This window comes from Orbicella faveolata, unplaced genomic scaffold, assembly GCF_042242905.1.
Source record: "Orbicella faveolata isolate gen_17 unplaced genomic scaffold, um_ofav_v1 contig_13, whole genome shotgun sequence".
Taxonomy (NCBI): Eukaryota; Metazoa; Cnidaria; class Anthozoa; order Scleractinia; family Merulinidae; genus Orbicella; species Orbicella faveolata.
The window spans coordinates 19,341,900-19,355,832 of NW_028301540.1; the positions used below are offsets into that span (position 1 = coordinate 19,341,900).

Sequence of the window (13,933 nt, forward strand, 5' to 3'; positions counted from 1 at the left end):
AGTGAGGTTTTCCATTTCTGTTGTTTGGCCTTCTGTTTTGGGGTTGAATAATCTCAAGGTCCTCAAAATACACACAAAATAAAGAAAAATTATACTTCAGTTAACTTTTATAATCCTGGGTTAGCGTTAACCGGCTTCCGAACAACCAGGCCAACAAGTTAACCTGAGATGACCCTGCGATCCAATCGAAAACCAGCACTTGGTCAGCGGTCAACTTAAAAAAAAAAAATGTGACCTCGATGAGCTCTAAACTTAAGCCTGTGATATGGTCACATGATACTAGTCAGCGGATACGTTGTTTTGACAGATGTCAATTGACCATAACATGGCTGTCCAATATCAAAGAGGGATGCTACAAACTGAGGGTGCATGTCTCTGTCAGCCTATTAGCTGGAGTATGGCCGCCATCTTGCGTGACTCCATTGTTGTCGCCATCGTGCGTATGTGCCCACGAGCAATACCGCTAGCCATGATAACCATGAGAAAATCAATTCATGGGCTTTTCTTTCCCGTATGGGTATGGGGCTCTGCTTCACGACCCTTTGGGCCGCTGGAGCTCTGCTACAACTGTCACGCATGATAAGAGCACAAATTAGGTTTGGTTTGTGAAAAATAACTAGAAGAGTCTAGAAGACGTGATTTAACCTCAGGATTTCCAGCTCAAAAACATTCACAATGGAAAACAGGTTATTTTTGTCATAAAACAGAAGGTTTACAATTCAAGTTACAATACATTTGCAGGTTTTAGTTTTTTGTAAAGTTTTGCAAATGTGGTATTTTAAATTTTCTCTCAACGGAAGAGTGGTTGTGATTAAACAATAGATAATGGTTTTGTCGGTGGTAAATCAATAGGAAGGTTCATTAAAAACAGGTATAAGGTTAAAACAACAAATCAATTTCCAGTGAGGTAATTAGCCTTGTCTAATGTCTGTTATTTTAAGGTAAGGTGTTGATTTCAGAGAGAAACAATGAAAATACTGTTTGTTGTTTCTAAGTTTATCCTTCGCAGCTGTCTTTTGCAGTTTGTAGGATCCTCGGAGTGTCTTTAATTTAAGGTTACAGTATACCTTCGGGTTGGCAATTTTCTTCAAATTTGGATTTTTGGGTCAAAATAGAGGTCAAAGAATAATCTCTAATTTCTGAAAAAAATTTTTGAAAAAGGCTAAATATTGGCGGAGAAATGGTGGTTTTACGTTTTCACCGGAAGTAAAAGTTTACCTCTTGATTGACAGCCCTATGGCGCGTATGCAATCAGCCGAGACGATTTTCGCGGAAATTACCTATATGGATGTCACGAATTGACTACTCAGTTGATCAGCATTGTTGTTCTGACTACCCAGCATTTTTGATATTAGGCGTGTCTCTATTAAGTTATAAGTAAACATAGACCACGTTTAAACCATGGACCGGTTCCAAAAAGCGAAAACAGCGAAGAACGAATGAAAATACATCAATGAGTGAAGAAGCGAAAGTTCGCCACGTGGATGAAGCTATAGTTATCGTATAAGGCGGGCAAATATTCGTGGTGAGAGAAAAGAAAGGTTCTGTAAAAATTTCGGAACTTGACAGCAATAACAGGGATGCTGACAGAGACTCTTCTGATGAGTCCGATATCGACGAATCGTCGGACTCATTGAGACCATTTGAAATATTATCCATGCAGTTGCTCACACGCAGTTGCTCTCCGCGCTGTCTTTTGTTTGTTTCCTTCGCTCAGCCACTCTAGCGTTCGTATCCTTTTTAGTCTTCCCCATTTTGCCAGACCAGCTTCAAGAAATACCGAGCTACAGAAAAATTATCTCTCTGCCTTCGGTTCCTTGAGCGCATTGCGAAACACAAGAGTGTTTTAGAGATTCGCGCGTAAATTTCACCAGGAGGTTAACGGTAGTAAACTTTCCCTGCACTGATTGGGTTAGTTACCTGAGAACCCAGTTGAAGGCATTTGTGGGCGGAGTTTGTTCGCGAAGCAGAAAATTTTTCTTAGCGCTGTTTTCTCGAATAAATTTTTTCACTTGAAGCAGACACTTTAAAGAGTTATAACTCAAAGGAAATTTGTTCAATTGCTCTTAAATTTGGACAGTGGCTAGTTTAACATATAAACTACAAAAGCGTGTCTGGGAATTGTTAATTTCGAAATACTTTTTCTTCGAGAGCGATTTTTGTACGATCACTCCACATTTTTTTAATCCTATTTCGCAAATGTTCTGTAACTTTTTACTGCAATCGAATATGCCAAAACACAGACAAGCTTTTTAAGCGCTTTGGGCCCTGAAACCGAGGAAAAAATTAAATCGGCGAAAAACAAAATTCGCTTTGACTTGTAGCTTTCGAAAGGTGATTCGGGCGCTCGCACTTAGTGGTCGTGAAAAATTCGACAATTCATTTTCTTTCAAAATTGTTGGTATAGTTTGATAGCCAGCTCCATAAGCTTTAATTTGATATAGGGGTTTAGTTATCTACAGCTTAAACTGCACGCGCTACATCGCTTGCGCGCGAGACACCCCTGAAGGTATACTGTAACCTTAAGCGTTTAAAAGAGGATTTTTATTGCGGATTGTGCTTTATGCAATATCGGATAAATTTGCGCTCACCAGCAAACTGATAATACAAACAACATTGTCTATACATGCAACTTTAGATCTACAAGCGAGTTGTATGCGCGATAGGTCAAGGGTCAACATTAAATTTATGTTTTGGTGAGCGCTGTTTAGCCCAGACTTTTTGCAGTCTTGAGATGAATTCAATTGAATGAGCACTGTCAGAGCAGTGTATGAGCACTGAAATATCTGAACTAAACTTATTTGTGAACTGAAATAAACTGTATTGGTGATTTCTCTTAGGGACATCTATCACAATATTCTTTTACATTGTATTATTTCATAAAAATTTTTTAAGTCTCTTCGCCAGTCATTTTGAAAAGTAAACAAAAGAGAAAATGGTGAATTGCATTATTCAGCTCAAAGAGGAACAATTGAACAAAGGGAACAAGTAAGCTTGCAATGCAAGATATCACTTGGATTCTCAAAACTCAACCAGTATGCAAAGCTAGTTACAATACAGCTACTTCCCACACAAGTTGTACCTTACTTTTACTTTTAAGTAAGTTTAGCCATCAGCCTGTCTGTTTATGTTCCAATTTTCTTGGAACAATTTTAGAAATTGCACATACACGTCGTTACTTCTGCATGCATTGCATGCCGTTTATTTTTATATCTGGGATTCCAGGATATCCAAACACGCAGTTTGCATTCTGTGGTTCGTTTCTATCTCGCTGTAAACGTTACATTGATCGCGACCTCAATGTCAAATTCAGAGCAAACTGATAAAAGTTTCTATAGAGCGGATGAGAATTAATAATTATAAACAACTTCTGGCAGAAACCTGTCGGTATTTCACCCACTTGCCTCTTGTCTCATTGTCGGTGGAAATATTATTATTCCTCCCAAGGTAACCATGCTGCGATTTAACTTGTTCAATAATTTACGTTTTCATTGTCAGGAGCATAGATGATAGATCACGACATACAGCTTTTTACTAGTATTTGCTCATGAATGAAATTTGAGCCACTTGCTCAACTCATTGCTTAGCACCTGACGAAAATCTTCCCACGAATACTGACCACTGAACAATTCCCGAACAACTTTAGCAATCTTCACATTTGATTTATAAAACGAGAGCAACCTCAGCTGTGTGTATTCTGACGTTCGAAACATTCTCATGATCGATGCAAACTTCACATAAACAACTCTCAACGCGAAGTTTTGTGTGAATGAGACTACAAAAACGTGACATCTCATGTGACACAAGTTTGAACACGTGAAAGTTGTAAAACTGTAATGTCGCTCGTTGCTTCAATTTTTTGTTGTTTCAATTTTTTGCTTGTTTGTTTGTTGTTGTTGCTCTTCTTTTTAAATGCTTGTTTTTACATAATCTCCACAATGGCTGTAGTTTTTAATGTAAATTTTTTAGTATTTAAAGTACAATTTTATGAATAGCTGTATTTTATATGTAAATGCTGTAATATGTAAACACCAGTGATTCAGTGATCACTGATTGGCCTTTCAGGTTAAATAAAGTCTTTTATTTATTTTTGCTTCTCGACTATGAATTCTGGACTCTGAGGAAAATTTATTATTTGGAGCAAACTCTTATTTTGAGGAGTATTTTTACGTAAATTTTCGCGTCAAAGATGAAAATGCTTATAGCAAACAGGCCGGCATGACGCTTTAGTATTCGTACACGACAGCGAAGACAGTGAACTATTTATTTATGTTGATACATCATAGTGTCGTATCTTGACTTAAACTGAAATGTAGAGACGCTGTAATAGCATATAACTCAATATTTACAATGGATTCTTGAGAAGTTAACAATGCTACAGCAGGGCCTTTTTGTAATATCAGGGACACCTGATTTATCTCCGGAACATGAAAGATGGCATTGTAAAGTTAATGAATTGAAACAAAAGGTATGTTAGCCTATTCAACTCTACCGTGTCTTACTGTTTACCACGGTATTGTATGCCGCAGCAAACCTAGGTAAAACCTCGGTAAAATTTCAGGGCGAGAATGCGGTGTTAATCTGCGAATCGGCCGCAGCAAAACCTGGATAAAATTAATGAGTAACTACTTTCAGGCAGTACTGCAGATAAAGTCATCTAATCATCATAAATGAAAAATAAATCAAATTTAAATACAATTTTGAACGATTTGTATTGAAAATCTTCACAGTATGCTAATAAATTTTATTATGCTACTTACTTATGCAAATCAATTATTCAAATCAATGTCTGGCCAAATTGATAAGATGTCTGACCAAAATGGAGATTTGAAAGGACACATGTCATGTTAAAGAAGAAAAATTATTTCCAGCACTGAATGGGGGTTTGGTTGAACCCCCTAATTGAAAAAAAGCAGACATAACAAAATGCTGGCTTGGCCTCAGAATACTGGAAATCATATTTCCCAGGACCTCAATTTTCTGAGGGAGAATGCTCCCTGGACCACAGTATTCAGAGCTAATTAACTAATTAAGTAGATAGCATACATGTAGAATGGACAGTTTGAGCTTTTATTGGAAAGCAAGTGTTATAATATATACAAGTATTCTGGTAGAAATATTAGGCAGCATCTACACTACGCTGGATAAATTTGAAAGTGAAGGGGAGAAGTCAAATTATTTTTTATTCTACTTGTTTTTAATTTCATGTGCTTCTCTTCAAAGTGATTTTTTTGGAGTTAGGCAAGAGGCAGTTTAACATTCAAGGAGTCAAACACAACCTTTGACGGATTGAAAACATTGATTCAAGGATACCCAGCGCATGATTCAGGAAATAGCAAGCGAGCACATGACCATGAAAGTGATCAAAACTAAGAAGATTCCAAGCAGGTCAGACGGGTTTATCACATTCAAACATGTCAGAGAATGACATCCATTTTGAGGTTCAAGTGTTGCAATGTCGTACAGAAAAACATTAGTCCAATGCTGAACCAAGGTCATTGTCCTTCAAAGACAATTTGAGAGATCAATTTGCAGCTTAGCAAATACTGCAAAAAGGCTGTGATGACAAGCCAAACTCTCCTAAATTATAAAGCTTTGTAGATAAATAGTGGCAGCCAAGGTAAACATCTGTCATGGAAACACAAGGTAAACTGAGCTGTGAAAGTCACAACTGTTTCAGCTTGTAGAATATAATGCAACAAATGAATGTAACATCGTGAAGAAGATTAATGTTACATCACCACATATGCACAGCAATTTTTAAAAAAATGACAGCAAGGTTTTCCTCTTTTTCCAATCTGCCAACAACAAAATCCAACTTCAGCTTTTCATAATGGTTTTTTGAATTGCTCCACATGGAATAATGTAAGTATACAAAAAGATTTAAGTCCCAATTGCATCACATTGCTTTGGGTGTCTTATAGGAAAATACCTACAGAACAATTTACATGAAAATGGGAAGTCCTTGATTTAATATTGCCTACCAGTGACCTCTGGATTAATGTTGCGGTAAATGTGAAGAACAGCTCCAAAAAGATACTGTCAGTCATATGTCAGCTGACTGTAGGCCATTTGTCTGTTAATTGTCAGCCAACTGTTGACAAACTGCAGGCTGTTTGTTGGCCCACAGTAAGCCATTTTGTTAGCCAACAGCACCTGACATTTGGCAGCCAGTTTCCCTCAATCTCTACATATTGGATATTGGATATATAACTAGTGTACTTTGTACTTATTTCACCTCATGTATTATATTGTTCACTGAAAAACCTTTTAAGGAGTGTACAATAAAATTTTATCTTTATCTTATCTTATCTTATATTTTGTTGCTATTGATTAATCAGACATACAGGAAGTATACCATGGTTCTGGAAAGCATTAAAGGGCAATTGATTGCTTGGCTTTCTGGTTGGCTCTCCGCTAGTTTGTTCTCACAATGTGGATTCAACAAACCTACTCTAGTGCACAAGCAGGATATTTGTGATAACTTAAAATATTACAGCCTTCCAAGTTCTAAAAGTCACTGCTAAACCCTTGTTGTAAGTTACAGGATTGTGTGGGAAAATGTAATGGATGACAAAAATACTGTCCATGAGTACAATGTAATGACTGCTGGATACGTCAGATTTGGTTGTACTTACAAAATTTCCTATAGCCGCAATGTAAAGTGTCAGAACTAATACAGTTGCTACCACTCTGCAACTAGTTTGAGATGCAACAAGTTTACTTGAAATGTTCCTCAAAACACGTGGTGCATTCTAGTGAATGAAACAAAAAGGAATGTTTAGTTACAACAGAAAAACCACACACTACCTGCAAGCTACAGAAGAATAAAGAGCAATTAATTCCTTCCACTTACTGTTCAGTTTATTTAGTAGAGTGAACTAAACATTAACATGAATGGTGTTGTACATAATCATTAACCATATTTTTGAACACATTTTGGAGTAATAGATGAGATTTCAAATATAAGACAGGGCTAAAAAAAAAAACCCTGTCTGCTCGTCCGTGACAAGTATGTTTTCCTCTTGGGCAAGTAACTTTCTCTCCTCACTAGCCCCATGGGCAAGAGCCCAGGCAAGTCGTCACCCGCCTAAATTTTTGATAACAAGTTTGAAATGAGGAAATTTTAGGCACATGGGTAGTGTAAGGATGAAGCTTGACTAAAATTCCAAATTAAAGCAATATTTGGTTGATTGCGTAACACCTGTTCACAGTTCAGAAATGGTTACCTAGCATGGGATCAAAATTTGCCTCGAGCAAATTTCCTTCCATGACTAAAAATTTATTTACCAGTTTCGCTGTATAAAATCAAACTCAACATAATTGTATCACAACTGTAGAAGCTGAATAGGAAAAGAAGCCGTATATTTCTACCACGAAAAAAGAAGCCACTGTCAACAACTAAATAACTAGGTCCCTGTGACAATCTTTGGCAAAACATACAAGTTTTCTGGTAGAAATATAAGGCAGCATCTACACTACACTAGAGAAACTTGAAACTGAACGGGAGAAGTCAAATAATTTTTATTCTACTTGCTTTTTAATTTCACGTGCTGCAAGAGGCAGTTCAACTTTCGAGGAGTCGAACACAACCTTTGACGGATTGAAAACATTGATTCAAGAATACCCAGTGCATAATTCAGGAAATAGCAAGCCATTACATAACCATGAAAGTGATCAACACTAAGAAGATTCCAAGCAGGTCAGACAGGTTTCTCACATTCAAATATGCCAGAGAATGACCCATTTTGGGGTTCATGTATTATTAATGAGTTTGAAAACCTGGGCAAGCAGGGAAGTCCCCCAGGCAAGCAACATTTCAGAGTTACTTGCCCAAAGGGCAAGCTGGAATTCAAGTATTTTTCGAGCTACACAATATTTACTTACCACACACTTCTCAGCTACAACTAACAAGAAAACAACACCACCAACAAGAAAGGTGCAAGCAAAAAGAGCCATGGTCACATACGTTCTGAGAATAAACAAACCAACAATAATTTATCAGTAGATTTAGAAATACCTAAGTAATCTAAACATAAACATTGTTCTCTGTAGGCACTGGAATCCAAGAAAAATATTGCTGTTTAGTAGTCCTCGGTTTATTGAGGGGGACATTGTGGGGCACCCAATACCGCAATACCGCATTTAGATCCCTTTTTTATTGGTCACACTCACTAAAGTTGCATCCATCTAGCGTGTTTATTTATCTCAAGCACGTATGCATTATACATCCCTGCATTTTGGTCATTTTGGTAGTTTGAGGGTGAAGTTATTCGCAACTTGCTTACTATTCACGGAAGGAAAACTGCATTTGTTCAACCTTCTGGTGGGTGAATACAAAACAAAAAGCATGGAGTGAAGTGAGAGCTCTTGTAATGGATAAAAATCCTCTTACCTTTAACCAGTTTCCTAGTTTTCTCATCACGTATAGGCACCACCTTTTCCCACCCTACCTCCAGTGAGGGAAAAGCCCTGGGAACAAGGCCAGTTTATAAGCTGCCGAAGCTAGCAAGTCACCCGTTATGTTTTTTTCAGTACAATAAACAGTTGTTGAAATGAATAACTCTTCCCAGGGTTGGGCCATACTGTCAGCCAAAAGGATGAATCAAAGGGCTCTATGAGCCAACTCATTCATGCTCTTAGCATGAAATGATTAAGTGTTTACTGTGTATTATAGTGTTTATTAATGTTCATGGCACATCAATAAGCGTCAAGCTTCTACCTGACATGTATCTTAGCTATCAGCAGGCTTACCATTGACTGGTTGATTGGGTAAATGAATCATTTGCTGTACAATAGATTAGGACAATATAGCATTGTTCTGTGTTCTGTTATCAAGCATTTGTGTTCATTGTTCAGCAAATTAAATGTTGTGTTGTCAATATGAAGTGAAAGCCTTATTTTCACTGTTTGCTTGTTACAGTTTATGTATGGTAATTTATTCAAAGAAAATGCAAGTGATTAGTGCAACATTTGTCAGAACTGACCTTGAGAAAGCTTTTGTAACTGTTTTATACATGTACCATGTTACAAAAAACACAGGTCAAAATTAATGGTGAATATTCTATATCATATGCATTATATGTAGCCTATTTTGTTATTTTAGTGGAATGCACGGTGTGAAGCAGATAAATAGATAGACACCTTTTTTTAAAAGTAAAAATCCAAGGGTAAAAATTTCAGGGTAGTCCCTTCAGGGAGCTTACAAAGCACCTCTGCTATCAATAGGAGCCCTGAAGCTATTTTCTCTTGGGTTTTTATTGAGGCTTGTGCCACTTGTGGTCCATTAAATACATATTATCATGTCATGATATTCAAATGCACAATGTCTTGTTCACAGCATTCCAGAAATGTGGGTTGTTTATCATTTACACAGAAAAATCAGCTTGTCAACAATTTGAGCAAATGGTAAGCAAAAATGCTAGATGGCAAGTTCTGTTCAGATTGGCTATTAACCATTTCCTCAAAAAACTCCAATTTAATAAAAGTTTAACCTGATCATAATTCCAAGATGGCAGTGAAGAAGTTTCACAACAAAGATATTAGGTAGTCTGACAGTTTATTAACAGTCTTGATTTCTGGTGGTGGAAATTTTTCAACACACCATTTCAGTGTCTATTAATCCTGGTTGTAGTGGTATTATTTGTAACAATATGTTTTATATTTATATTTTAATGAATACGAGACAGTCTTAATGACTATGTCAATATCTAAGTTGAGTTGGTTGAAGCTGTGATAGTGAGCTACCTGTACATCAGTTATCCATTAATAAAGTCAAAAGTGTGCAAGCTTGGTTTTCAAAGGAAGCTTCTTGTCTGATGAAGTCAGTTTACGAAGAAAATCCACCCTGCACCCGAAGCATTTATCATTGAAGTTCTTGAGTCATCATTGTCATTCATTTGACTGTATCATTGTTTAAAATAATAACTAATTGTTTTTTTTTATTAAATAACTATTATGGGTAGCCAGGAATAATCCAACAGATGTAACATTAACTGCTGCCCCTGAAATTCAATTGATAAAAAATGTTAAGATAAAAATAAAAATAATTTGGAAGTCACCAGAAATAGGGCACATCCCTGTTTAGTCGACTCAGGCCTAGCTGGACAGGATTTTAAGAAAGCAAACACACTGCAGATAACTCTGATCAACTCCGTTTCCAACAATCTAAGATATAGGCATTGAATTGATTATTCACCTGCATTTTGATCCCATTTGGGTGACAGTCATGGTTACCAAATGTCACACAGCTTATAAGATTGTCAGTTTGTGTTTCATGGTTAGATTCATTAATTCACCTCATCGATCCGGGCCTGTACATGTGTAACACACAAGCGATGATAATCAGCAAGGAAGTACAGTTTCTTCTTTATGAAATTCAGGACATCATCTATTATTTGACTTGAGGCCATTATTATTTAACAAACAAAGAAGCCTAAGCTGTGTATTACACTTTGATAAGACACAATGGGCATTTGAGAACACATGGGAAATGTAGAAAACACGAGCCACAGGCGTAACCCGTAAACACTGACCCCTGGTCTGCAGACCCCCGCTATGGGCCAGGTCTGCAGACTACCCTATGGACCAGTCCATGGACTACCCAGGGCCCAAAGTTAGCGACCAACTGGTCGCATATGTGACTAGACTTTTGGCTGTGCACCTAATAAATCATGTGTGGTCGCACCACTGTGCCTTAAAAGCCAAAGTACAGTGCGATTTCTCTAGTGCTTACTCACCTGACTATACTAACGTACTCCGATTAATAAATATAAACATCAACATAGATGTAACACAACCAGGCACCAAAAAATAAAGTTGCACCATTTTCCTTTCATTGGTGTGTGTTCTATTCATCATCTTTAAGCATAATTTCCCAGTGGATTCTCCGAACTCAAGCGTTCATTTCTTCCCTACGTTCTGTGTTGTAAACAACTCTGCTGACACATGCAAATGAAGGAATGAAGCACGTGCTTCTGGCACAATCAATGATCATGTCAAAGTTTTAGTTCGAAGGTCAAGGGAGTCAAGAGCATGTCTAAAAAAACCCAATCTGGATTAAGGGCCTTTTTTTCTTCAAGGTAAGAAAATCAGTAAATTAACAATTAGTTAATATATCACAGTTAAGTCATTCTGCAATCAACAAATTCATAAAACATTACTTTTGTTCTCTTGTGACATGCTCATTTGCATGACAATAACTTCTTATAAACAGCCGCCTTTTGCCTTCAAATATAAATACAGAGAGTACATCCTCAAACAATCCCACATGTACTTCATCAGTCAGCGAGAATGAGGATGAGCCAGCGACTAAGAAAAGAAAGGCATATAAATTTCAGAGATCATGGTTGCAGGAATTTGCGTGGCTAGAGTGGGATTTGGAAAAGTTGACGTAAAAAACAATAGTTTTGTCACTATCTTTTGGTTCAAGTAAAGTAATCAGCAGAGCCTGAAAAGAAAAAACACAGGTCTGAAATAAAATAACATGCTGAACTAAAGATGACTAATAAATGTCTTAAAGCTATTACTTTCTGTTTTTACTGGGGCTTCTGTAAAGCTAGCCCAAGTCAGAAAATGCAGATCGTTCTTTTTCTTGGTTGCAAAATGGGGGTCATAGTGCCAGGCAGTCCTAACAGAAAGTGTGGAAACTGTGGATGAGAATTAAATTGTGTGCTCGTTCTTCGCGAACAACAGTTACAGAATGCTGCGTTTTGTAAAGAAAGCTTTGTTTTCCCTTGTCTGACATACAAAAATGTCCAGCGTTTTCGGAACAGGCCAGTCCACAAATTCTGTGGCTTGAAAGCTAGCCAAATGAGCAAAGTTCGAGCTAGTTCTCACGAATACCCAGATGTTGGAAAAAATCAATCTTCGTGAACAGAATTTCAAAGGCAAGGCAAACAACAAGCAATTGGATAGTTAGGATGCTCAACAAAGTGACCTCAGTAGGTAATATCTAAGCTTAACTCTTGTGTGAAATATCCTGATTTTTTTATTTGTTTTTATTGTGTTCAATACTGCTACAATAGGCCCATATTGCAACACAAAGCCCAAGTCGCTCTTTTTGGAACGTTAAGTGTTCTTTTGGAGTAGGTGCTCCAAGTATTTGAAGTGTGCCTAGAAATTTACACCTGGTTGCACAAGTGCTACCAAAGCCAAAAATAAAAATACGGACCCCCTCTTTAGACCACCCCAAAATAGTGCAAAAATAATAAATAGAGATTTCACTTAAAGGTTGTCTAATAGATTACTCGTGTCGGTGAAACTTAGAGTGTTACACTATGTAAATGTGACAGACTTGGGTTTTTAACACCCCGTAAAAATACCTAAAAGCTGCTTTCAGAGTAAGGAGATGCCGAGCAAAAAGAAGGAAAGTTCTTACCGCAGTCTTACCTTCCATTCGTGGCTCTATCTGGCTATGGAAGATGTGTTTTTAGGTCGTTTAAGCTTGTTTGCATCTGTAATTCTGCTGAGCAAATTGCGAAGCCTTGAACAAGTTCACAAACCCACTGGAAAAAGGGCTGGACAAAATGGCAGAGGGGAAAGAGCACAAATTTCGAGGATTCCCAGAGGCTTCCCAGAGGCTTCCTGAAGACCTCCTGGTCTTTCATATACTGTATGGCCACAGCAAAGGAAATGGCAATGTGTAGTGATATAAATTGCACCTGAGCCTGAACCCAAGTCAGTTACATTTGCACAATGTAATGTTCGAAATTTTTCCGACATGAGTAATCTATTAGACAACCCGTAACTAATTTTTATTCCATTTTGAGGGGTGGTACATAGAGGATTCTGTAGGGAAAATCTGTAGACCGGACCATGGGTGGTCTGCGGACCTGCTCCATAGTGGGGGTCCATGGACAGGGGGTTCAGTGTTTTTGGGTTACCTGTTGTCAAATACCTGTCGTGTTTTATCACAGTGTAATACACGGCTTAGGCTTCTTCAATTGCTTTATGATTAAGAGGTAATGTGGCGAAAAACAAGAAAACACACTTTTCTATGTTTTATACTCTGATAAAACATGGGTTTTTGACCAATCAGAGGGTGCGCAGGGTCCTATCTATATTACAAAAAGTAATAGCATTCATTTGGCATTTCATTTCATAGCTTGTAATGGACTTTTATAGCAATTGTCACACAGCGATAGTAAACCTGGCCAAATTCTGGGCTCTAAGTCTGAAACAGGATGAACAAGATGAATAGGAAATACTGCAATGTCATTGACTTCATTGCTCTTTTACAATTCATTTTACATTAGGGTAAAAAGACTCATCATTACCCTGTTATACAACCATGTAGTACAACACATCTTGAATGCATACTTTCTAGATACTTCTTGTGGTTGATGAGAACATCAACCACATACCTTTACTATTATCGATGGTTCTATCTCCATCTCCTTTTTTTCAGTACTATTTATTGAACTGCAAGAGCAACATTCCTATTTGAATTATCCATATAAGGTCATCTTTCGAGGAATTTAAGTAGCACTATTTTGGTCTGAAATTTAACAAGGAATAGTAAATAATGGCAGGAAATAAATAGTCTTTCAAAGGCTAATAAAAAGGACATGATAGTTTCGTTATGGGAATATTAATGTAACTCTGTACACCTCTTATGTTTGATTTGTTTTAAGTAGAGATTCCACATTACATTTGGAAGCCCACTAGTCTGATTGATTCATTCATCATTTATAAAAAATAACTATTTCTATATTTGTGTACAGTTATTTGCATGGATGAAAAATTATCGTTATTTACTGATTTATGTTATTGTAATGATGGAACAAAATTTTGCTAGTTGTATTTGGTTCCTTTACTAAAGTGGGGAGAGGTAAGGGCCTCAAATTTCAGTTATGGTTATTATTGCTTACATAACATTACCACAAGTAATTAAAATAAATAAATTTGGGTGGAGGCTTTCTCTGAAGCAAAC

At 37.2% G+C, this 13,933-nt stretch overlaps 2 protein-coding genes across 3 annotated transcripts in view; both read right to left on the minus strand.

The window, feature by feature from the left end:
• LOC149115467 (uncharacterized) overlaps nucleotides 1-13,933 on the minus strand; it is a 309,029-nt gene that overhangs the window by 115,712 nt on the left and 179,384 nt on the right. The gene's annotated exons all lie outside the window — the stretch shown is intronic.
• The window catches only part of LOC110050848 (adenylate cyclase type 5-like), a 205,222-nt gene that overhangs the window by 76,699 nt on the left and 114,590 nt on the right, over nucleotides 1-13,933 (minus strand). The window contains exons 12-13 of the mRNA XM_089284950.1: nucleotides 7,888-7,972; nucleotides 6,639-6,755 (exon numbers count right to left, since the gene is read on the minus strand). Of these exons, the coding sequence (XP_089141076.1) occupies nucleotides 6,639-6,755; nucleotides 7,888-7,972 (202 nt within the window). The remainder of the gene's footprint in view (nucleotides 1-6,638; nucleotides 6,756-7,887; nucleotides 7,973-13,933) is intronic.